General features: G+C 35.2%; 1 protein-coding gene across 1 annotated transcript in view; it reads left to right on the forward strand.

Moving 5' to 3' along the window:
* The window catches only part of LOC106668297 (glycine receptor subunit beta-type 4-like), a 484,524-nt gene that overhangs the window by 363,299 nt on the left and 93,287 nt on the right, over positions 1–27,938 (forward strand). The window contains exon 5 of the mRNA XM_024225359.1: positions 22,670–22,752. Within this exon, the coding sequence (XP_024081127.1) occupies positions 22,670–22,752 (83 nt within the window). The remainder of the gene's footprint in view (positions 1–22,669; positions 22,753–27,938) is intronic.

Genomic DNA, 27,938 nt, shown 5'->3' on the forward strand with positions numbered 1-27,938 from the left:
TCATATATATAATTGTAAGTTTACGGCGTGTTAAAGTGTTAAATTTCAATTCTGCCATGGTGGATCCGCTAAATAAAACGTAATTCCGTGCCACCAGAACGACATTTCTTTAGAGAAGAGCCTTAATGCCTAAGATATTAACATTTTTGTGATTTTAGTCTAACGTCAGATTTTTTAAATAAACTCGTAATTTCTCAACTTTAGAGTCATTGAAATACAAATCTGACCTTTATTTAAGAAGTTACAGTTAATTTTCAAAAATTCATAATTTAATTATATTAATTTATTTATGAGCTATAGCCCATTTCATTGCCAGAAAACTAAGAACATACAAAGCGGCCCATAGACGGTCAGTATTATTGTACAATATAGATTCCAGAATAATTTGACGGTTGCCCCTTAACGTTCAATAATATTGTACAAAATTTTGTTTGTGCAATGAACTTGAATAGTTTGAAGGCGATATTGACGTTTGTGCAATATTTTGTTACTACTTGTCGTACTTCACAAACTGACTGATATTGCGCAATAATGCCAACAGACGGTGCAATATTTTCCAGGTTGTACAATATATTTTCAACTTTTCGTCAATCATGCAATGTATTGGACAACCATTCAATATCGTCTACACACGATCAATTAAATTGCATAACCCAAAATATTGTGCAATAATATTGATCGTCTATGGGCCGCTAAACATGAAAAACATTGACAATATTAAAAATAATAACATACAGTAAAATTTAGGTACCAATATGTGAAAACACAAATAATATTTGACTAGTAAATAAAAACTATTGGAAATAAGAATAATTAATTATACATATATGCACAACTCCCAGCAACCATATACATACACATACATTCGCACATATACACATACACCAGATCTACTAATTTACCGTTGTTGCACAAGTTTCTCTCAAATTCCTCTTTTAACTGGCTTTAGATGTATTATTAATATCTATTTATTATTAATACATATTGACCAGATCTATCATCATGTATATGGGAGAGGGAGAAGTGTAGTTGTTAGTAGAATACTGTTTTATTGCGGGTCTGGACAGATGGAATGTGAAAATTGAGGTATGATCAATTCTGGGGAGTCAGTGTTATTACTATTATTATTATAGCCGTGTATAATTTTTACATCGGACATATTTCTGCTTGCACGGAGGGCATCTAAATAAAAAAGAACATCATTTGTTGAGGAAGAAGTCTAATTTCAGGAATTTGGCTTGTAATTTTTTTAACATTTGGATGTTGATATGGTATGTGGAGACCAAACAAGATCAGTATATTCTAGTTTTATGTTCATTGTAAATTTTCTTTAATTATGTAAACTTTAAAATAAAAATGTAAAACATGACATGTACTTCTTATGTAGCTGCTTTCTTTGGGTTCGATATCACTTTTTTCAACGTACAAAGGAGTTTTGACTGACAAAAAATCTAAAACATTTAAATGTCATTTCGTTGCTAATCACTCGTGGATCCCGCAATGTAGAAATAGGCAAAATTAGTGAAGCAAAAGAATTTAAAAAATAAATCGAACTAATGGTCAAAATGATAATATCTGTTTTTGGATGAATTAACAATTTATTGAAAATAGATAATAAAATTAAATCCTTGGCTATAAGGAGGAAATCGGGAAATCTTAACAAAACTAAAATTACCCTTTGAAAATGAGATTGAGCTAGCTCTAGTGTCTATTCTAATTTAATAATAAAAATAATTCAATTTCGTAGTCCGAATGACCAAATAATATCTTTCAATTAATTAATCTTTATGTAAGGTATTGGTTGAGATAAAAAAGTCAGTGTCACGAGCGGGATTCGAACCCACGACCTCCGGCTCAATACGCCGCTGCTCTACCACTTGAGCTATAGAGCTATAGAGCTGTAGAGCAGCGTATTTAGCCGAAGGTCGTGGGTTCGAATCCCGCTCGTGACACTGACTTTTTTATCTCAACGAATTCTTTACATATAGATTAATAAAAATTATAAATAATCTTACTCCAGTACTATAGATACACTCATAAAACAAAACAAAAAACTTTTTTGGGACGCAAATATTGATGGCTCTTCTTTTTAGTTCATATCTTCCTTTTTCTTTTTGTTAATCTTAGGCTTCCGACCAAAATCGTCTTTTCGAAAGCACGATCTCGATTTTGGTAAAGATCGATGGCCCGTCTCCTCTTTTTTTTCTCCCTTCCATCCATTTGTTACGCTTCCTACTGGCTGGCGGGCATTTTCAGAATTGTCGTCATAAAGTGAGTATTTCGCTGAATTACTTATAAAATAAGGCAACTTTGGTGAAACCCTCAAAAAGTTTTATGGACAAATTGTTGCATCAGCCACAATTGAGTATGTACAAAGAAAAGACGTGTTTTGCCATTTGTTATTCTGATATACAGGAATAATTCAACGAAAATGTTATTATCTTGTGGGAAATTGAATATAGATTGTGAATTAAAGGTCAGATTTGTATTTCAATGACGCTAAAGTTGAAAAATTACAATTCTATGTAAATAATCTGATTTTAGACTAAAATTACAAAAACGTTAATATATCAGGAAGGAGTCAAAGTAGAAACGTTCTGGTGGCAATGAACTACGTTTTATTTCGTGAATACAGCATGGTAGTATTGACAATTAACATTTTTACCACTTTTTTCAGGCCCTAAAACGAACAAATTCTTTACATTCTTATAGTATAGAATAATTATTCTATTAAGACATGACTTTCAACCCAAAGTTTCATAACTTAAAAACCGGCGAGAATAAACTGGCCCAGTAAAATGACAGTGTCGATCAGTCCATCATAATTATTCGAAAACGTTAGTTTTCATATATATATATATACATCACAAATGAAATAACACCGATTCAGTTTTTGTTCTGTGTGTGATAAATGAAGAAACCTGTTCAACTTCATTCTTAACTACTATATTAATAAACGATTTAGGCGCGACCTCTAGGAATTCGCTTTAACGAAGCCCTTGGGAGGGCGGATCTGACACTGGTGACGGTACTCGGGCTGGGTAACAGACCGACACTGCCCTGGGTCCTTCCAGCCGTACTAGTCCGGGACGACCGCGCGGTATTAGCCAGGTCGTGTACACCGCCGCGCCTTTACCGAGCTGGTTTCTTAGAACTTAGATCGGAATTCGCTGGTTTTCGACTCCTCTTCACGTACAGTTCCAAGACCGGCGAGGGTGTGACGTGCGCCGTGTATAACTGAGATTCGTCCATTTCATGGGCACTCCCGCTGCACTGCACCGTGTACACGGCAGAACTCTATGCGATCTGGCACGCACTCGGGGTGATTCGTGACGATGAAGGCTCTGCCTTCCTTGTCTGTACGGACTCCCTGAGTGCAGTATCGGCGATCCAGGACAGATTCTCCACGGACCCTCTTGTCGTACTCCTTTTAGAAAGATATGCTAAGCTGGCGCGTCTGGGAAAAACGGTAGTCTGGGTACCCGGACACGTCGGGCTGGAGGGCAAGGAACGTGCAGACGAGGCAGCAAAAGCTGAGACGTCTCGACCTTCAGGCCAAGCTACCGCGATCCGGCCCGGTGACGCTGTGCGAGCAGTAAAGAACGCTTTAAGAAAGCGTTGGAATCGTCAGTGGGCCGGGTAGTCAGAGAAGCTCCTGCGAACTGAACGATGGCCGCCAGAACATGAAACGACATAAAAGGATCGTGTTAACTCAGTTGAGTATTGGCCATACCCGTCTGACACACGGACATCTGCTTCTTGGTCCAAACCCGCGCAGGGGTCCCGCTTGTAGAGAAATGTTGTTCAGTGTGTCTCATCTTGTCGAGGAGTGCCGTGCCTTGGCCCCCTACAGGGAGCGAGTAGGCATGAACCCCGACATAAAGACGGTATTCGGGCGAGCAAGTCAGATGTTGGATCCCCTACTTCCTTTTTAAGAGATCCCTATTTAAGAGAAAGTGGGGGGTTTCCTCACTTGTAAACAGTGTATACAACGTGAATATCTGTGTAAATAAGTGTATCTGTGTTGTGTTTTATTGTGTTGTGTATTTATTTGTAAGTAATTTATTTATTTGTTTGTTGTAAGTGGGTGATCTTTTAGACTGTATGATGGCGGAATATTGACTACCCCATCGGCCATATGCAGTGCGAGGGGGCTGAAATGTCTTTATTGTTGGAAGCCCCCGGGGAAAAAATGATAATAAACAATTTAAAAATCCATTCTTATCAAATACTCATACGAACGAATACAATTTATAATAATAGATTATCGCGAAGTGTTGAGGTCGAAGAGCCTCACTGGATAAATGGACCAAAATCAAACAGAAGTTATCTAACTTGTACAACAGAGTAAAATCAATTTCCCCTCACACTTTACTGATCATTACGAGGTAACGAGTGCAATATCGAGGCCGCCATCACGGCTTCGAAACTGCCCGGGTTAATTGCATGCTCTTGCCGCTGTGTCCGGTGATACCACAAATAAGATTGAGAAGAAAATTAGTTTTGTTGATTTGTTCCTACCGAATTTTTAATATAAAGCAATATATTATTATAATATATGTTGTTTGGATAGGGATTTACTCAAGCTGAAATCTGCACATGTACGTATATACATGTGCAAAGTTGAGCTTGTCACTTCTCGCAGTTTACTGGCAATTTCAGTTTTGTAATTTACAATAAATTATCGAAAGGAATCGAGAAAACCATGGCGTTGGCAGTCCAATCCGAACAATTCAGTACACAACGCATACAGTTCCAAACCGAATCACTCTCTCACTCATTCTTAAATGCATTCTATCCTATTTACATACCATTCATTCAATTTGGGTGGTTGAATACTCGAAATTTCCCCATCACCCTCTACACATATTATAAAACTAACCTAATCGAGGGTCGATGGGGTTCTAAATATTCCACCATCGACCCTCTCACACTACTCATTTACACAAACAAGCAAGTGGACTGTATTCATTGAAAAACGTAATTTCAAAAAAATCAAATTAAAAAGAGGCTAAAATAAAAAAAATCACCTTTCAGCCGGCTCCTCGAAACTACATGATTATCCAAGGGGGAAAAGACAAGGTACTGTGAAGGAAAAACGGGATCGGGATATCCTTTCTCTCATTTTTTAGGAGAATCACAGCCAACATGTGATCTCGCCACGACTAACGCGATGAATAAAAAAGAAGGAAAAATGGAATTTTCTAACGCGAAAGATTTGCAACACGGCCGATGTGAATTGACCGAGCAAAAACAACAAACTAAACTGCTCACATATAAATAGGAATATTGCCAATTTCGTGGTATTTACTTTCAATACATTTTTTATTTTATTTTTATTATAAATTACATTACAATTGTTAGAAATTATTATGTTTTTTGCCTAAGGAAAATTTAATTAAAGGATTTTTAAAAATAACAAAATAAAAAGTTATAATTCAGGTTAAAATATAATTAATTAATGTGTGGTGATTAGTGACCGTTAATCGATAATTATTCAGAAATCGTGAGATGCGGTCTGGTGTGATGTAGGTTTCAGAAAAACGTTTTCTTTATCGTGCCAACGTTTCGATCTTTATTGAGATCATCTTCAGGGCTCAAATTGTTGTGTGTGCACTCTCAACACGACACGCAAGATTGGCACAATTACACAGAAGACAAACATTTTGAGCCCTGAAGATGTTCTCAATAAAGATCGAAACGTTGGCACGATAAAGAAAATGTTTTTCTGAAACCTACATCACACCAGACCGCATCTCAAGATTTCTGAATTACAATTAATTAATCTTTTTTTGTAAGGTTTTGGTTGAAATGAAAAAGTTAGCGTCACGAGCGGGATTCGAACCCTTCCGCTCAATATGCCGCTGCTCTACAGCTCGTGTGCCGAAGGTCGTGGGTTCGAATCCCGCTGGTGACGCTGGTGAAAAGTTTTCGTTGAATTTAAAAAGTTAGCGCCTTCGGCTCAATACGCCGCTGCTCTACCACTTGACCTATCGTGACTTCGATCCACGTCGTACTGAGCCGAAGGTCGTGGGTTCGGTCTTTTTGTACATACTCAATTGTGGCTCGTGCAACGATTTGTCCATAAAACTTTTTGAGGGTTTCACCAAAGTTGCCTTATTTTATAAATAATTCAGCGACATACTCATTTTATGACGATAATTCTGAAAATACCAGCCAGCCTGTAGGAAGCGTAACAAATGGATGGAAGGGAGAAGAAAAAGAGGATACGGGCCATCGATCTTTAGCAAAATCGAGATCGTGCTTTCGAAAATACAATTTCAGTCGGAAGCCGAAGTTTAACAAAAAGAAAAACGAAGATATGAAGCTGAAAAGAAGAAAAGAAGAGCCACCAATATTTACCTCCCCAAAAAAGTTTTTTTTTGTTTGTTTTACGCGTGTATGTATAGTACTGGGAGTCAGATTATTTATTATTTTTATTAATCTTTATTTAAAAAAAAATCAGTGTCACCAGCGGGATTCGAACCCACGACCTTCGGCACACAAGCTGTAGAGCAGCGGCGTATTGAGAGGAAGGGCGCTAACTTTTTAAATTCAACGAAAACTTTTCATAAAAAGAGTAATTAATTGAAAGATGTAATTTGGTAAATAGACCACAAAATATAATGAATTAAAATATAATTTTGTATATTGTACTCAATAATTTTTTTAAAACATTTAATACCCTGTATAATATCCTCCCTTAGCTAAAATCAATGTGCACCTGTTAGGCATAGTAAGTTTGTCAATAGGAATTTCCTTCCGTAGGTGTTGCACCGCTGCACTCAGTTGTTATAGGTCAACTGGCTTCGGATCCGTGATCGAAAAGTCTATACTGCAACGCATCAATGGGATTGAGGTCTGGGCAAATGGGAAATTCCCTGGTTTTTTAAATGTTGATGAACAACTCTGACTCTATGTCTGTCATTGTCATCCAGAATCGAAAATTCCTGCCAATAAGATCCCAGATTTAAGGGATGTATTCCTCGATAATCTTTGGACAACGCCGACTGCGGTGAGGTTGCCTACAACAATAAGCAGTTCAATTCGTCCTCCGTTGTAAATCCCGGTAAATTCTTCGGCTCCTGCTTTCACTTGTACGTCATTTATGATATGGCGGCACTGTGGAAAGGATTCTTGAAGCAATGGCAATATTTCTGTCCTCCCTTAGCGTCGTAATGCGCTGAGATCCACTAGGCCTCCTATTAGCATTTCCAGGCTTTTGGAATCTGGATAAAGCCGGGAAGACGACGCTCTAAGAAACGCTAACTTCCTCTCCGACATCCACTTGCCGGTGACCTCGATGACTCATTCTCACAATAATATTGCGAACTTCTGGTTCAAGATGATGTCTTTCCATGTTTAAAGAGAATACAACTGGATTAAAATGGAGAAAAGCGGAGAAAAAAGTTTTTGTTTACAAAACAGTAATCTTCATGCTTACTATTCGTAAGTAAAATTATTAAAAATGAGGTTGACATTTGTTTCTTTTTGGCTTGTATTTTCCATTTTGTTTTATCCAATTAGCAAGAATATATCGGTTAATTTACTTAAAAGTAATAGAATAAGATTAAATTACAAACATTGCGATTCATTTTTCTGCAGTTTATTTCGCGCTGAGACCGACCATTGCCCAAGTTCAAATTTCGAAAAAATGCCGTTAACAAAAAAACCTTTTTTTCAACTCACGCTAGGGACAGAAAACAATCATTAGTTTATAGAATAAACCTGTTTCCTCCGAAAATAGGAAGAGGGGAGCACGATTCACATGGAGCCAAGGAATTGCACCCTTCAATTATGTGGGGCTCATCGAACGACCCTTCTCTTTATGACTGATACACACGCAAGGTTCGTCCCAAAAGTGTCCGTGTCAACCTCGTATGGCCTATCCTTAATCGAGTAAAGATGACCTCTCTTCTCCTAGACAGATACTACCACCTATCGCTCGTTCCGCGGGAGCTTCTCTGCCGAGTGCCGACCCGGTCCACCGACGTTGCTACCTTCTTTTATTGTTTTTATTGCATTTTTAACGCCAGAGATCGCGGTGAATAAAATTGGATCGTTGTTGTTATAATACACTTTAAAGTATCTTATTTTCCATAAGTTAATTATTGTTTATTGATTTATACTTATTTACCTATGATGCTTTTTATAGTAATTTCTTCCTCTATTAACTTAATAGTTATATTTGAAAAGCTATTACCCTGCTTGATCATGCATACCTCTCTGATGTTATATTTTATGCATAAGTTAACACAATATCTATTTGAAATTACAAGTAATTTAGGAAATTATTGTGTAGTTATAATACAACAATAATGATTCACAACGTCGGATGCGTAAGACCTCTAGGGTCAATTTTATTAAGCGGATAAGGTGAGAGAAGTAAATCATTCTTGATTAAAGGTCATTGCAAATTAATCACAAAGTTGTGACAGGTCGGATAAAAACAAATTTGGACGGATTTGCAGCTCACCGGACTTTCCACTCAGTCTTAATTATATGTGAATTTTTACAAGGTAAATAAACGTTCGGTTAACTAGGCGGGGAAAGTGAAAAAAAGTCTTCATAAATTAGTTGGTAGAAGTGGAGTCATTAAGGCGGAAATGGGTTGATAAAAGAAGGTAAGGTTCGATGATCGCTTTGACATTTTATTTGGAGAAGTGATCCGTTTAAATTTGATTCCGAAAGGTAAATCATGCAGGTGCGTTAAGGAAAAAAATCCGTTTCCAACTCCACGGTTAAAAATTAATTAACATCGAAACTGGGCTTAACAGGTTAAACCGGAATGAAAGATTTCCGATTTAAACAAGTCATTTCATCTTAAAATAGAGATGACTTTTTAAAAATTTCAAATCATTAAACTTCCCAGTTTTTTCCAAAAGAACCGTCACTTTCAATTTTTAAAAGGTCATTCCATCGGGTATGACATGCTGGGAAGCTGTGCAAAACTCAAAACCTCGTATGGCCTATCCTTAATCGAGTAAAGATGACCGCTCTTCTACCAGTCAGATCCAGCAAGGGCCATCTATCGACAAAAGCATCCTCCTACTACCTACTACCTTATCCTAAAGTCGTTCCTTGACGACCGTTATTTCTTGGTAACGTACGGTTCTTCCCATTCACTCATCCAACCTGTCCGTGCGAGAATACCTCAAGGTAGGGTTCTTAGTCCAATACTTTACATAATACATACTTATTCAGAAATCGTGAGATGCGGTCTGGTGTGATATAGGTTTCAGAAAAACATTTTCTTTATCGGGCCAACGTTTCTAACTTTATTGAGATCATCTTCAGGGCCTGGGATTTACAAACATTGTTTACTTTTAACAAATACATTTAGGATGTGGAAAAGTGAATTTATACAATGCAAAATATATTTTATATATTCAATCAAAGTATTTCTACTCACTCAAAGTGTTTGTCTTCTGTGTAATTGTGCCAGTCTTGCGTGTCGTGTCGAGAGTGCCAGGAGATTTTGCTGTTTTATGTTTATATACGTTGGATTTTGAACGGGTGGGGAAGGAAGTCGGTATAGAAAAGACATTTTTGTATAAGGCGTCGGCTTCTTTGAGATGAAAAGTGCCGACGAAGGGAAAAAATTTGTTGGTAATTTTGTTTTGTTCTGTATGTAATATTTTTGGATTTTTGAAGTCGAAATTGTGTTGGTGTTCAAAATGGTGGTAGCGAGTGCTGTAGGATTTTGCTTGGGTTTTTTGCAATCATAGATATGTTGCTTTACTCTCTTGTCGAGATATTGGGATATACTTTGATTGAATATAGACAATATATTTTGCATTGTATAAATTCACTTTTCCACATCCTAAATATATTTGTTAAATGTAAACAATGTTTGTAAATCCCAGGCCCTGAAGATGATCTCAATAAAGATCGAAACGTTGGCACGATAAAGAAAATGCTTTTCTGAAACCTACATCAGACCAGACCGCATCTCACGATTTCTGAATAATTATCGATTAACGGTCACTAATCACAACACATAATATATACTGCTGATATACTTAATCACTTCCTTATTTACATTTGCAGGTGACCTGTAAATCTGCCTACCCACAATGATCCCGTCCTTTCCGTTCGTTACAGTTTCACCTTCCTATCCTTGAGCCTTGTCTGAATAAGTGGAGGATAAAAATAAATGAAAATAAATGCCTGTACGTTTAACTTCATGTTTCGGGTCGCGATCCTCAACTGTGTTCCTTTACCCACGACAAACTGCGTTCGCTATTAGGACGGCACATCGACAAATGCGTCACGCGAAATCCGCATACTAGACTTGTACAGAAGTCTAGTCAGAAGAAGACTAGTTGTGCGAGCAAGGGCGGCCCAACTCAATTGAGGGTAATCCCTCACTCTCCAAACTCTAAATTTCTCTAGAATCCGCTAAATATCAATTTTTCCAGATTGCAGTCCATCAACATCTCATATGTAATGAAAAAAAAGGAAAATTCAATCCTTATAATTCCTTAACACTTACCAGCCCACAATACTTGTGTAAGTCAATTACAATTCAATTAATACAAATGTTTAAATAAATGACAATAAGGCGATGTTTGAAATTAATTATAATTGTACAAGAATGAAGGAATTAAATTGAAATTTTATACAAACAAAAAGAGAGGCGCCTGATACACTAGATTAGACAAATTTTCGGCAATGCGATAATAATACAATGGTGTATTAAACAAATATAAAATAAGTTTATAATTTTAATAAAAACAGAGAGAGAGAAAAAAAAACAAATTGACTAAAGCGAGAAAAAACTCACGGGTGAGGTAGCGAGTGGAGCGGCGAGTCACAAAACAAATGCGGAGAAAATCGACACGCACAAAAAGAAGAAACGGTCGCGAATAAATTACGGATGTAACTCGTACACAAAGTCTTACACAAAGTTACGGGTTGCGGGACTGCCTCGAACACCTGCGGTAGCGAAGAAGAGTGTCTCTCGACCTCGTCGTCAAGCGCGTCTTTAACAACCAAACCCGTCACTTGACGGCCTTTTAGATGCCCGACGTACAGATCGCAAAAAATTCACACTTAACAACAATAATTACATGTAACTTATACTAATTATTTTTAAAACAAAATATATACAATATATACAAAACATAGTATGCGTTAACACTAGTCTAGTCTAGACAGAAGTTGTCAATAGACGATACAAACGTCTTTCTCGACCTTTAGACTGACGAACCAAACTATCATTAACAGTAAAAGTTAATGTAACAAACATTACTCAAACCGACATCGACTTACGGTATAAAACTATGGGGTTGAGACAAAATGTCCATCCAAATCCTGACCTGGTCCTTCCAGTCTAAAACCAGTTGTACAAGTGCTCCTTTCTATGTGTCCAATCGTACCCTTCACCCTGATACCTTACGTGTCGAGTGATAGTAAGTGTTTACCTAAATCGGAGTGTCATTACCGAGTGTCTTCTACGCTCATTACAATATAAGTCAATTATCCTTTATCAACATTGTATTTGCTTGTTGTAGTTAATTCTATAGTTGTAAATTTCAAGACAGGAAGAAAGATCAATCCTTGGAAGTAATCCTGCGGAGTGGAAGGAAATGAACCATTCCAATAATATAAATGTTCTAAAGTTATATCCGTTTTTTATTGATTTTTAAATAGAAGGCTTTCAAGGACCCCAAGCTTGATTTAATTTGTCAAGTTCTTTCTGCTCGACGAGTCGTACCGATGGCATCGGGATTAAGGTTGGCTATTAACTTTAAGATCAAAGGGGTAACTTCTAAAAAATAATGCCCGACTTCACTTTGGGCTTTTAAAGGTTTAATTTTGTTACTTCGTACTTTGCATAAATCCGAGTTAACCCGTTTTGATTTATTCGAGGTACCTGAGAGTTCATCCCGATTAAAGACGTTTAAAGACTTTTTGTGGGCTTTGAAGCATCCGTCGTTACAACGGTTCGTTACGCCGGAGCCATGAAAAGGAAATGCCAAGAAAGAAGGATGTCATCGGATAACGAACGGAGCTGCAGAGATACCTTCAAAAAAAGGCGAGTCACACGTGCACCCTCGGCTCTCTATTATTTGGGATTACTTTCATAAAAAAAAAGTCCGGCCTGGAGACAGCCGGGGCATAAAACCGACTACAATACATTCCATCCTTATTCTCGGCACGAACATTATTTCATTGTGGGGATGGAATTTTTAAATTAAAAAAAATTATATCGTAAGTGCTTCTACTTCCGACAGCGCGCCGCGGCGTGACGGTGGCCTATTTAGTTTTGAAATCTTATTTATCAACGGGGTGTCATGAAACATAAAAGTTATATTATGTACTCCTCTCTATTTTTTAAAGCTTTAATACTTGTCCTATTATAGATAAGTGCATAACGAAGACTACAACGAGTCAACATTACAATTTGTTTTTCTCATTAACGTTTCTTCAATAAAAATATACTAAACAGTCTGATCTAAGAGCTAATAATAATAAGAGGAAGAACAAGAACAAGTACAAGAAAATAAAATTTATTCTGGTGCTCAAATCCCCTTGAATAACAAAACTAAATAATAGAACCGGATCTAGACTCGTGCTCAATACAAATACAAAAGAGCTATTACAATTACAAAGTTACATTATACAGTTATAAAATATATACATTAAAAGGGACAATTAAGTTTAATAATACAGATGATTTAATAATAATTTACTAATTCGAACAACCGGTGCTAAGTTGCAATGGCAGGATGTAAAAGACATAAAAGTATGAACGGCTGAGAAACGAAAATGAAGCAGTAGTTCAGTGTTTTAGAGAATTTGGATTCGTCGGTCCACAATATTAGGCACAGCAGGTCACCACTCCATGTCCATTACAAGGAGGATTCGTGAACTATAGTCTAAGTTAGTTAACTATAAGTCCATGTTTTGCTAAAGTTAATAGTTTCCAAATTAAATGGGTGAACTGTAGAAGTTGATATACCCTGTATAGGTGTAAGGGTGTGGGAAGATATTGTTTGGTAAAGAAAGACTTGTGATCAATGACGCATGTTGAACCGGCACACGGGCACTACTGGGTCTGTTTTCCCTCGCGGGTTTTTTGTTTGAGTTATTTAAACGCGTTTCGGCATTACGCCATCTTCATTGATAAACTGTCTGTCATTTAGTCTGAGTAGGGTTTATATAGTATTGCGTCCGTCGCTTGTCGCTGGGGGCGTTGGGTTAGGGGGCGTGGTCTCCGTGCTCGTTGGTCGGTCTTGGTGGCGGTTATTTCTTGTCAGTTATTATTTGTGCGTTGTTGGTTTTTTGTTTTTTCCTGGTGTTGGTTGCGATGTTTTGTTCTTCTGAACGTTTTCGTTTTTTGTTATGAAGGGTATTTAGTGGTGTAAAGGTGGTGTGTGATTGTGAGTTTGTTTGTGCGTTTATAAGTTTTCCGTCTTTAAGTGTTCTTTGTTTGTATATTTCGAAGTTCTCCAGTATGTACAGACTGGAAGGAAACTAAGAGATCGATTCAAAGAACATCTTAAATTCTTCAGAGACAATGACGGAAAATCAAATTACGCCATACACTTAACACACTACAACCACGAACCAAACACAATAGAAACAAGCATGACATTAATACACGACGCACAAAAAGGACGAAAACTTACTGGAGAACCTCGAAATATACAAACAAATAACACTTAAAGACGGAAAACTTATAAACGCACAAACAAACTCACAATCACACGCCACCTTTTCACCACTAAAAACACTTCATAACAAAAAACGAAAACGTTCAGAAGAATAAAACATCGCAACCAACACCAGGAAAAAACAAAAAACCAACAACGCACAAATATAACTGACAATGGAAATAACCGCCTCCACGACCGACCAACGAGCACGGAGACCACGCCCCCTAACCCAACGCCCCCAGCGACAAGCGACGGACGCAATACTATATAAACCCTACTCAGACTAAATGAAAGACAGTTTTTCACTGAAGATGGCGCAATGCCGAAACGCGTTTGAATAACTCAAACAAAAATCCCGCGAGAGAAGACAGACCCAGTAGTGCCCGTGTGCCGGTTCAACATGAGTTCGCCAACTCGCAGACCAAACCCCATCATCTACTGTGATCAATGACGTAAAGGTGATCGACCAGCTGTTTTTCAATGATATATTATTTCCACCATTGATTTACCTGTAAATACAACCAAAAAATTTATGCCACTAACATACGTACATGTAATATCTAATAAAGTAAAAATGTATTAGAGAAAAAATGCGAAAATTTAAAAATAATAAATGGATTTAACAATAAGATATGAACAAAATTGTTTACCAAGTTAAAATGTAAAGCAACCCTTTTTTAAAGTTCCAATGTGGTGTATCATATAAAATGCATTGATTGTCCTACCACGTACTACGGCCAGACTATGTAGTACTTGGGATAAAGAATTAGACAACATAATTATGATTGTAAAGATAAATTTACACCAGGTACTGCTTTGTCAAAACTTAGCTAAAAAAAACTCACAATTTTTGATGAGGTAAAAATCTTGGTACATGAACCTCTCCTTGGCCGTAGACTCATGAAAGAGATGATGTACATTTTTATGGATGAAAGCGTGTATGTTCATACATAAAAATGTGCATCATCTCTTTCATGAATCTTACTCATACTTACAACCAGACGTCAATGGTTTAAGTTCAATTTATAGTGGGGTTTTAAACGACAAATAAATAAATGAAATAAAATAATGTATGTAAAATGTAATGTCGCGTATTTGTTTAATTTATAAAATTTTTTTAGTAGTTTAGAGAAATCATATGTCAAGTCCCAAACGTGGACAAATATAATAGTACCTGATAATATCCTTCTCTAGTATGCTTTGTTTTCGTTGATTTTGTCTGCAATTATTATCTAATTATTATTATTAACAGGTGCCATTTCTTTATCTATGTTATTATTTATTTATTGAAAACATTTTACTCGGTATAAAAAATGTCAAAAAGAGTGAAAAAATATTTATACATATTGAAAATAAAATTTTAAACACATTGACACGGCGCTCATCGCTGTAAGGTAAAGGTCGCGTGTTCGAATCCAGCGGCCCTGTATTCGAACCCGACATAGCAAGTTGATTTTTGATTTTCACTTACACAGATGAGCAATTAAAATATTATATGTATCCGTTGTAGAGCCCCAAAGAAGGTGAAAGACTTCCTAAAAGAAGTAGCTGAAATACGCAAAACCCTACGCCCGGCATTAATCGCTGTGCGAAGAGAAGGAAAATTTCCAATTTTAAAGTATGATAAGTTGATAATTAGAGAGTCCTCCACTAAAGATGTCAATAAAACGTTCGATCAGCTTAAAAAAGACCATTAACTAATTCAACCCCATCTGCAAATGAATTAAAAACCATTAAGGAACATAAAAGAACCAAACCAGATGTTACATGGAATCCAAAAATTGAACTAATGTCCAAGCCGCCTATACTTCGGGAGATAGTGCTGGCGGTGCCAGAGAAAACATAAACACAGCAGGGGAAAAATACATCTAAAAAGAAATAGCAATCATCAGTTGACACGGATTTGGATATATTGGCGTACAACATTCATGGTTTGAAGAATAAAAAAAATGAACAGAATTTTTTTAACTGCCTCAAGAACTTCGACATTATTCTTCTCTTTGAGACCTTCATAGAGGCTAAGGATCAAGAGGATTCATTAACCTTTCAAGATTTACAGCTATTAAGGATCCCAGCATCAAACGTGGCAAAATTTGAGAGAGCATCGGGAGGCTGTCTATATGGCATTAATGTAAGAAGTGTGGCAGAAGGTATATTTCTTTTTGTAAAATTAAAAACATAGATATGTTAAATGTTAAAACAAATAATTCCATTTACTTTACTTAAATGGGCTTTTTTTCAAAAACACCCTAAGGGTTTACATGACCTGTTGCGAACCCTCGTTAAAGAGAATCTGTAAGTCGGAAAAGCAAGTTGATTTTTGATTTTCACTTACACAGATGGGCAATTAAAATATTATATGTATCCGTTGTAGAGCCCCGAAGAAGGTGAAATAAAACGCCGAAAGCTTGGCATAGTTTCAACACCAGAACATTCTTTGGACCACATCCTCGATCCTACCAAATACTTCGTAAAGAAGTCTGTGGTGAGACGGGTAAAATGACTTCAAGCCAGAGTTCATATCTGTCACGTAGGTACTCATTGGGTAGCCGAAGCGTTCAAAACAATTTATTAAGAATTTAAGACTACCATCGAGCTCGCCAGTGAGTCCCACGTAAACGACATATCCATAGACAACGTGTGGGAGAATAAGAGAGGAAACTAGGGTTACGGTTACTAATGGGGAGCTGAAGAAAAATATAAAATTGAAAATTCGGATCTCTAGGTGAACTAATGAGAACATCCATATCGAAATAACGGCTAATAATTTGAAACGAAAGAAAGTTGAAGAACGTTGTTTGTCAGTTATTCATTAATGGAAGTAAAGTTGATGGAGGCGCAGGATGTGCATTTCTGGCGTACACAGATGGAATTTTGTAGGTTTAACTACCAGCAATGCTCACACAGCCAATCTGAATTATTAGATTTTCTTACTTATTTGACACATCCTTCCGTTCAATAATTCAGCCAGTCAGTCCCTTTCAGCATTGCAGAAAAAATTCTTGGAGAACAGTAGGGGAGATCTCTTTTATTATTCGGTTCTTATTAACTCGGTTTCTTTTTCATGAATTTAGAAACATTGAAGTTATATAGAAATAACAATGAGTGATATCAATTATATAGCACATTAACTTTCTTTCTGGGATGCACGGTGGCGGAATGGTTAACGCGTCTGACCTACCTACACATTTGCCTCATTATCGGTTCTGGGTTCGAATCCCGGAATAACTCATGCCTTTCTAATTGATAATAATATGCATATGGTCCCAAACTATGGAGAGAGCAGCTCACCCTCAGTTACGCGGCCGGGTACCTGGCCAAGCCGGGGCATCCCCTAGTGAGGACGATTCTTGGCTGCCCGTACAGAGCCGTTTATGACATGCTTCGCTCGCGGACGCGACCACTCGTGATTCGCTTCAGCGAGGCCTTAGGGAGGGCTGGATCGGCTCTGGGGACTGTGCTTCGGCTGGGCGACCGGCCGACACCTCCCTAGATCCTTCCGGCCGTACTCGTCCGCGACGACTGGCGAGCTTGCCCAAGTCGTGTACACCGCCACACCTGTATAAGACTAAGTTCCTTGAACTTAGGAACAAGTACGCCGGTTTTGGTCTAGTCTGTACAGACGGGTCCAAGACTGGCGATGGTGTGGCCTGTGCCGTGTATAGCAAAAGAGTGGCCACCTTCTGGTCGCTGTCCCCTCCCCATTGCAGCGTATACACGGCAGAACTGTTTACGATCTGGCACGCTCTCGAGCCGGTGCGGACCGAGGAAGGATCTGCCTTCCTCGTATGCACCGACTCTGAGCGCTGTTTGGGCCCTGCGAGACAGGTTCTCTGAGGTCCCTCTCGTCGTGCTGTCGATGGAAAAATTCGCCGAGTTGAATCGCTTCGGAAAAACGGTGGTTGTAGTCTGTATCCCCGGACACGTCTGGCTAGAGGGTAATGAACGTGCGGACGAAGCGGCAAAGGCCGGGACCAAGTACTCCACCGACCAAACGGAATGAGTGTATTGTATGAATGTATTTATTTGTATGAATGTAGAGTTTGAAAGTGTAAATAGAATATAGACTTAGCTGGGGGCTGAAGTGACCTAGATGTCGGAAGCCCCAGTCAAAAAAAAAAAAATTATAAAATATTGTAAGATGGTTTCGTTTCCTCGACAAGCAACGGGTAGTTATGCGTTAAACCCTCACATGCGACAGGAATTAATTTACTTACTAAATTTCGTTCAATATTTTTTAATACAAAATTGAAATTTTTCGTGAATTATTTAACATTTTCCTACAATTATAAAACAGGCTTCAATAGAGACATGATTGAAGAACGAGTTCAAACAAACAGACTTTTTAAAAAAGGCGCTTTAAGGACGAGGACAAAAAGCGTTTTATCGAGGATAAACGAGAATTTACAGGGCAAGGTCTAGCTTTCAGCAACAGTGCTTTAACTCTTATTAATGAGCGAATTCTTACGGCTCAAACAAAATTAAACCAAATTGCCGGTATTCCCTTGTTTTTCCTTCTTTTTTGTTGTTCCGCTAATTTTTATTAATATTTCCAAGATAATGCTAGCTGATTAGCTCTAAGATAAAAAAAAGAGCCAGCCACCGTTATTTATCAAAGATAAATTATTTTGCCAACTGTTAGTGTATGCTATTTAGATATAAACACTGAATATAAGAAAAACAAATTAAAAAATTATTTTGAAATAAAGAAATAAGTAATAACACTTATTTCAATTAATTATACGTTATATCTAACGCCTTGGTTGATACCAAAAGGTTAGTGTCTCGAGCGGGAATCGAACCCACAACCTTAGGCTGATTAAGAATTAGGTCTAAATCCCTCATGACTGGGGTTCTAGCACAACAAACGCAGAAAATGTCTGAGTGTTAATAGACTTCACTCAACAGATACAATAAATATACAATAAAATGTCAATATAGAATAATAAATCGGGTCCATAGGTATAAAAATAAGAGATAAATAGAAAGAATATACTAGATTGTTCATTTAGAAACAAAGACGTATAACTCAATTGTGCCTCTCACCTTGCAATACAGAAAAGGTACAAAATATTCAACATATACAAAGCAACAAAACAAATGATTATACCTAAAACACTACACAAAATACAAACAATAAAAAAACGCCAAGCTAAATCCGTCAAAAATATCAGTAAATAATGATAAATCTACAACGTATCAACTGGAGTCGACTAATTAAAAATAACGCAAAAATTGAAGTTGGTAAATTGTAATTACGCTTCAAACTGACAAAAGAATAGGCCGATCAGGATTAAAGATAGTTGACGGCCAAATTAAAATTTGCTTTACATTTTGCCCGATTTGATCATTTTTCAAAAATATTACTAGTATATATAAAAGTAAAAATATTACCGTCACATTGTACCATCGAGTAAGCTTTTAAACAATTTTCCAGCCCGTCGAACATTCCCTTAATGAACAAAAACCCTGGATAATTTAATTTTGATACATGCTATTTTCTGGTGGGTGCAACACAGCGCAATATAAAAAATAACGTTTTTATTATAAAAAGCTGCCAATGGAAATTCCTCTCTAAAATGCATTTAACTTACACAATTTTTACAAAACATTTTTCGGTGTCTTATCTTATATACAATATTATCTTCCCCAACCTCCGATCGTGATGCACTATAACGGGACGTAGAGAGCAGTTATCATCGCAATACTACTTTGTCTGAACTACCCTGCGAGGTATGTATGAACAAGGGGGGGGGCATCCTTCTCAGGCGGGCTAAGCCAAAACTGTTGAGTACTGCCAGAAAGGTTCATATCGATGTATGTTGAGCCAATTTGCAGTTATATAATTCTTTCCTCCAGTCTTCCACAAAGCGGAAGGAATCTCCAAAGTCAATCAATACACATAGCTGAAAGACTAAAAATGCATACAAATAAAAACTTTTATAAAACCCTTTTAACAACTTTTAACACCATTTTAACTATCCTTTGTAAAAAGATGGTTCCTACGCACAGTAAATTGTTTCGCAACAATCCGGATTTCGACCCTTTAGCTCATCATCAGGTTGAAGGGTTTCAATTTCAACAACCACGTCTCTCGACAAGAATTGCAAAAGTGAACCCGCTGATACCCCCGCCAACGCGACGTTCCAATTACCAGCTGATTTTTTAATGGCGCTCAATTTGAACGTGCGAAAAACGAAAATTATAATACAAATAAATGTTACAATAGTAAATAATGTTAGAAATTAATATAAAATAGTGATTAAAGATGAAAGATAAAAAAATTAGAATGAATTATTATAAAAAAATATTATAAAAATAATAACAATTAAAATAAGTAATTTAATTATTTGGACGATTAATATTATTTATGTACAGCTTTAAAATGGGAGATAGATCAAAATTTGTTATATTATCAATGCATTTATCACCATGTTCAATTTTACATTTTTTAATTTCAAATTTCTAAAACCAAACTAGTTCTCTCCATTTGTTGAAACTATGTAACAATGTTGTATTTAAATTTGAATTGAAATTATGTTATGTTTCTTTTAGATAGTCCTTAAATTCCGAAAATTTGCTCGATTTAGGCAAGTGTTCTTTTACTCTCGTTTTTATTTCTCTACCGCTTTGACCTGTATATTTAATATTACAATCATTACAATTGAGTTGGTAAACCCCGCTTTTTGCCAAGTTGTCTAATAATTTATTCGTATTTTTTTTACTTTTATCTTTAATCACTAATTTATAATTAATTTCTTACAGTATTTACTATTATAATCGTTATTTGTGTTATAATTCCCGCTTTTCGCACGTTCTAATTGAGCGGGGGTATCAGCGTGTTCACTTTTGCAATTCTTGTCGAGAGACGTGTTTGTAAAAACCCTTCAACCTGATGATGAGCTAAAGGGCTCGAAATCCGGATTGTTGCGAAACAACTTACTGTGAGTAGGAATCTTTTCAAAAAGGATTGAACTCCACTCCATCATTCATCATTTCTACCATTTTAACTATTTTTATGTATATTTATTTACTAATAAAACTTTGCTAGTATAAATAACAATTTATTCAAACAACAATATAACGATTTATCAAGTTAGTTAACAGCGTTTATTTGAAGATCGTGAGAGCGGTCTGGTGGTTTAGAAAAAAATTTTGTTTATCGTGCCAACGATCTTTATTGAGATCATCTTCAGGGCTCAAAGTGTTTGTTTTCAGAGTAGATGTGTCATTATGGTGTGTTGTGTTGAGAATGCCAGTGAGATATTGATCCACTTCATCAAAATCTCACTGGCACTCTCAACACCACACTCAATAATGACACATCTACACAGAAAACAAACACTTTGAGCCCTGAAGATGATCTCAATAAAGATCGAAACGTTGGTATGATAAAGAAAATGTTTTTCTAAACCTAAGACACACCATATCGCATCTCACGATCTCTTGTAATCATCAACTAACGGTCACTAAACACCACACATTCCTTAGTTAAGAGTGTAGGAGAATATTCCATGGCAAGGTTTTTGTTGGTAACTAAGCTGCCACTTTTATATTATACTGATATAAATATACTTAAAGTAATAAAATTTGCAGCCCATGACTTTTTAATGATAATTAATGTGAAAAAGTATTGTAAATTTGTTAAACCCCCGTTTGCTAACACCCAACGGATAGCTGAAATTTAAGCTCTTTGAACGAATTACTTTGCTTTATTCAAGTTATAGGTTTGTGCTTTCCCAACATACTGTTTTTCTTTTAATAATTGAACATAAGAAATAGATTTTTCTGCTTCCGTCTGGCGAAAAAGTAGTTCTAATTTAATGTCGCGTAACTTTGTTATTTTATCTCAAATCAACACGCTCGGACAGAAATCACTTATTCATAATTAATAAATAAATCCATTACATTTCGTGGTCCGATTGGCCAAATAACTTCTTTCAATTAATTATTCTTTATGTAAGGCTTTGGTTGAAATGTAAAAGTTAGTGTCACGAGCGGGATTCGAACCCACGATCTTCGGCTCGATACGGCGTTGCTCTAACCACTTGAGCAATCGTGATTTCGATCCACTCGGACACCAACTCCCATCTCAATCAAACCATGCAAATTTTCCCACCTTTTTGCCATTTTTCAAATGTCGTGTAACCACGATTCGCTTCTCCGCGACTTATGAAGTGGCCACGAAGAGCTTTAGTGAAGATATACTTCGTTTTACTTATTAAATCCATTATATTTCGCGGTTCGATTGGACAAATAACTTCTTTCAATTAATTATTCTTTATGTAAGGCTTTGGTTCAAATGTAAAAGTTAGTGTCACGAGCGGGATTCGAACCCACGACCTTTGGCTCAATAAGCCACTGCTCTAACGACGTGAGCTATCGGACACCAACTTCACATTAATAAATAAAGTTTTATTGATCATAAATTAAAAGAAAAAACAACCGGTATTATTTTTGTTCATTTTATTTATTCGATTTTTTATAGTTTAATGGAAAATAATGTATTTTTACTGTGGCGTCATTTTTAGGAATACATACAAACATGATCATTTTTCTTATGACAAACTTGGTTTTATTATTGTTTTATGTTTTATCATATAAACATATTTCAACTAAATATATTAGTTTTCATTTGCTTTGGTAAATTATATTTTATGGCAGACGAATGGATATTATTGCCCTGTAAAGGCGTAACTCAATTTACCTGAAAGAAAATAAAAGTAAGTTGTTTTTATTACAACAAGAATAGTGAGGGGAATAATCGTCCCTGCTTTGTTTCAAACTTGCAAGGAAAATTAAGGGAGGCGTATATTGTTAGTAGACTGGCGGGTCTGTGAAATTTCTCGGTGGTTTTTCTCTGTGAGAGCGATTCCTTTCTCTAAAGTTTCATCGGTCATCGAAATTGGCTGTGACAGTTCCGCAGACGTTTGTTTATGCAAAACAAACCATATTTCTGTTCAATTGTAAAGAAATGTTTAAGACATTGTTGTTGTGTATTTCAGGCTGAAATTGACATTCTCTTGCATGATGGATCTCTCCAAGTTTCCACTGGACAATCAGATCTGCACAATGGAAGTTGCGAGTTGTGAGTACAATTACATTTTATAAATTTATCTTAGGCATTTCATGTTCTGTCGTACTTCTGACAAACGCACCATTAAGAACTTTAAAAATTGAAACACTTTTTAAAATGAAACAGAGTTCTAAAACTAATGTACTGAAAAGAAAACCGTATGAAAATAGGTGACTTAAAAAGTAACCTAATAAAACTTGTGATAAATTATAGAACATTTTTATAAAAAAAAGATTGAACAAAAGGACAAATATAATTGACGATAAATCTAAAAGAATGCGCTTTTTTCTTCGAGTTTGTACCAATAGACTATATTTACACTGAATTAATTTTTAAGAACGGCCGCAATTGACATTTAAAAATGATTTTTCCACCCGTTATATTTTAAATTATTTAAACGGTCTTAATGAAAATCGACCAAGATAGAATTCGAGACGATGAAACCCTTATTTAAATAAGAATTCCTTTTCGTATCGGATGGAATATTCATGACTTTTGGAAAAATTATAAAAACCTTTTTTTTTTATTGTTCGAAAGTAATTCTCTAATTATAAAGTCCTATTATTCCAGGTTTAATGTTTAAATTATTAAATTAGTATCCGTTAAACTTTTGTACCATACAACTTGTCTTAAATCTTTGGTAAGCTTGCAAAAATTGCCAGAAGTATACTCTCAAAAAAACCGGACTCTAGTGTTTTGTTGTTAATTTCAAACTACATGTAATTTATAATTATATTAAATAAAAATCTATTAAAAACGACATGGATAAGTAAAAAAATATAAAATAAATTAGTTTTAATTAATATAACGATAAAAATACATAGTTTGAAATAAACAACAAAATAAGTGTCTCACGAGGTGACGACCAAGTTGGTGTGACACGGGTTTGAACCAATTTTTTTTGGTGATCCTGCACTCCAAAATATTGTTCACGTTCGCCACTTCTTGTAAAAAGGCACTGGTTTCGACAAAAAAATTTCAAATTTATGTAGTTCGCAATAAAAATATAGTAAAAGCTATAAAAGTTTATCAATAACATAAAAATTTCTAAAAACAAAATATTTGTCGAGTAAACTAGGTTATAACTTTTATTCCGTGAAACTATTGGGTTGTCCGGAAAATAATGCAGGATTTTGGTATTAAACAAAAAAAAGAAACTAGTTACTTTAAAGCAATGTTCTTTAATCAAAATAATTTCCCATACTCTCAATACATTTCTCCCAACGTGTTGGTAACTTTANATCCTGTAAACGTAAACAGAATATTTTATATAGATTTTTTTTAATGAAAACTTAAAATCCTGCATTATTTTCCGGACAACCCGATAATATGAAATTTCGTTTAAGCACCTCTAGAGACCCCCAAACATAAATTTTAGTTCGATTTTAAATTTATAAATTTTTGACCCCTAAATTTTTTTTCGGTTTTTGAGAAGTCGTTATTGGAATATCTGGTGTAAATGGCTACAATTCAAAAACAGCCAAAGCGATTTTAACGTCCATTTGAAAGTCGAGGAACTTAACTTTTCGACGACGTATGCACCATAAAAATATACAAAATATTTCTATAAGAAAACATACAAAATAGGAAAATTATTTGTCAGAAATTAACCTCGTTTTTTAAATGGAAATAATAGCTCAATTTTAATGGTTCGTACTGTTTTAAAATGCACTTGTTAATTTTTTTAAAATAAATTATCACCCATGAAAATCGGTTTTGAGAAAAATTATATTAGAGGTTGCACTAGCAATATCAGTCACGGGACGTCGAAATTAAAAAAAAAAATAATTTACACCGATTTCCACGAATTTCGGTATCTCCAATAAATCCAAGTTTGGGCCATTTTCTGACCTACGTTTCTTACAGAATATTTGTTAAAATATATTTAAAAAAACAGTATTTTGTTGATTTAGTTTTTTAAATTATGACAAATTAGAATATTCTACGTTGTAATAACAACAATGAAATTAATATATCAAAAATACTAATTTTAATTTAAAATAACCATTTATGCACATTTAATTAAATTTACTTTATACATATATTAATGACTGCTTACATTTATAATTTTTTTTGTGTGGTGATTAGCGACCATTAATCGCTAATTATTCAGAAATCGTGAGATGCGTGTGATGTAGGTTTCAGAAAAACATTTTCTTTATCGTACCGACGTTTCGATCTTTATTGAGATCATCTTCAGGGCTCAAAGTGTTTGTCTTCTGTGTAATTGTGCCATTCTTGCGTGTCGTGTTGAGAGTGCCGAAACGTTGGCATGATAAAGAAAATGTATTTCTGAAACCTACATCACACCGGACTGCATCTCTCGATTTCTGAATAATTTATAAATTTTATTGATATTTTAATTTTATTTAATATGAAATTTCGTCTCAGGGTAGTCAGTATCCTAAGGGTTTTATAACTCTACAATTACGTCAATGAGATCAAATCGAATATAGTACAAGCTTTCACTATATTTTTATTGCAATCTTTTAAAAAATACTGTAAAATGATATATTCACATAGTAGATTTGAGCAAGTAGAACGGTGAAAAATATTAAAAAAACGGAAAATTTCAACTTATTTTTTTTTAAAACCAGGTACTACTCACAAGTGGCGGATACGCGTCCAATATTTTATATTGTAGAATCACCAAAAAAGTTTGGTCCAAATCCGTTTCGCACCATCCTGGTCGTCCGCTTGTAAGTTGTTTTTTCTTTCTTGGAGGACATTGAGCACAAAAGATGTTTCTGATTGGTTGATTTTTTTATTCAAAGATAAAACACCATCAGCCAAACACTACAACTGAAGCCAATATTAATAAAACAATATATACAATAAGGGAATTGATCAGAAATTGTGAAATAGCAGAAATTAATTTTGGACGTTTCTTATTATTTTGAAAATAGACCAAATTTTTTTTTTGACCCATCCATATTTTAGGGCAAATTATAGATTAATTTTATTAATCTATAATTTATTAATTTTTTATAGACTAATTAATTAATTATTTTTTATTAATCTAATTAATTTTAAATTTTCACTCATATGTAAATAAATAAATAAAAATGGTTACTTGGAGATCGTGGGATGGTCTGGTGTGTCGTAGGTTTTAGAAAAACATCTTCTTTATCCTGCACACGTTTCGATCTTTATTGAGATAATCTTCAAGGCCTCGGATTTATAAAAATTGTTTAAATTATACAAATACGTATAAAATATTAATATGAATTTGTACAATGAACTATATAATATAGAACCATCAGTTATAATCAAAGTATTTGTACTCACTCGAAGTGTATGTTTTCTGTGTTGTGTTGAGAGTGTTAGTGAGAATTCAATATTTTTTCGCGTAAATGAGTGGGGAAGAAAGTGAAAAAATAATAAAAATTTGCAAATGCATATTGCGACATGGTTGTACAAAACTTTCCAGAAGCCTTCTGCTTTTAGTTGCAGTGAAATGGGTACTGAAAATAAGCACAGATGGAAACAGTACTAAATATTATTGAAAACTGGGCTAACAGTCACAAAACCAAATTTAACCCAGAGAAGTCAAATGCTGTGCCCATGTTTGAGTCCGTTTCAGCATACTCGAACTACAAAAAGTTGGAAATGGTATAAATCATTAAGAATTTTGGGGTTAATAATAAAAAAAGTTAGCTCGAATGAGCATTTGCTCAAACTTGAACAAATTGCGAAAAAAGCTGGCAAATAATCAACATACTTTCTAGAGTGGCAAAGGTCATTGGGGTCTGGGGAGTGTGGCCTTAAACCAATTTTCAAAAGAGCATTTCTGCGTCTTATGCTATAATCCAATCTCACTTTGGCGTCGGGTCTGAAACCAAAACAAAAATAGGAAAACATAGAACGGGTCCAAAGGCTAACCTTATTGCTACTCTTAAAGGGGTATAGGACAGTCTCATATTCGGCTCCTTGTATGCTGGAATAAAACCAATCCTACTGCATGCTGAAGAAAAACCCCCTCAATAAAATAAAAGACGGCAAAGATGTAGAATATCTAATCGGACTTGACATCCCAATAATAAAATTAAAAAAAAATCAAAAGTGTCACCAACCTATCACGATATATTTGCAAATGTTCCCGCCGGCAAGAGGTGTAAAAAAAGAATGAAAGGGAGAAATATGAGAGGAGCTGATATACTATCCTTTCGAACGGAGAGTTTTGGACGCAACTGGAAGATTTGAAAAAGAAGAAAAGAAAATCCATCAAGATTTACCATCTAGGCTAAGGGGTTAATTATTAATTTACAAACATTGTTTAAATTTAACAAATACATGTAGGATGTGAAATAAAATGAATTTATACAATGCAAAAAACATTTTTTATATTCAATCAATGAATTTTTACTCACGCAAAGTGTTTGTTTTCTGAGTAGAAATACTTGGAATATAAAAAATATTTTTGCATTGTATAAATTCACTTTTTTTCACACCCTATATGTATTTGTTAAATTTAAACAATGTTTGTAAATCCCAGGCCCTGAAGATGATGTCAATAAAGATCGAAACGTTGGCACGATAAAGAAAATATTTTTCTGAAACCTACATCACGCCAGACCGTATCTCACAATTTCCTAATAATCATCGACTTACGGTCAGTAATCACCACACAGAAATTTATTTCATCAAAACGAAAATCCTTCAACACCTTTTTTAACAAAAATCAATCTTCCAATTATAAGTAAAACTACGTCGTTATGAAAAGCTAAAAAATAATGATAATAATAATTATTGGGTTGTCCGGAAAATAATGCAGGATTTTGGTATTAAACAAAAAAAAAGAAACTAGTTACTTTAAAGCAATGTTCTTTAATCAAAATAATTTCCCATACNTTCATACAAATGAGTAATCCTGTAAACGTAAACAGAATATTTTATATAGATTTTTTTTAATGAAAACTTAAAATCCTGCATTATTTTCCGGACAACCCAATAAATAGAATAAAGTAAAAAATCCTAGAACAAGCTACGCTTTGAAAAGTAAATATGTTTACATAACCAATCAATGGAAAAAATATTTCTTTAAATTAAAACGTATTCCACTTGAAATGAGAGATTGCTATATTATTTGGAAAATACAACATCTAGGGGTCTTGAATGTAATAAAATAGACATTTAGAATAATTATGTTACTTTGGTTTTCGTTTATGATAACATTTTTTGATGATTGGCTTTGAGCA

The sequence above is a fragment of the Cimex lectularius genome, unplaced genomic scaffold, assembly GCF_000648675.2.
Source record: "Cimex lectularius strain Harlan isolate CLEC.00 unplaced genomic scaffold, Clec_2.1 scaffold11, whole genome shotgun sequence".
NCBI lineage: Eukaryota > Metazoa > Arthropoda > Insecta > Hemiptera > Cimicidae > Cimex > Cimex lectularius.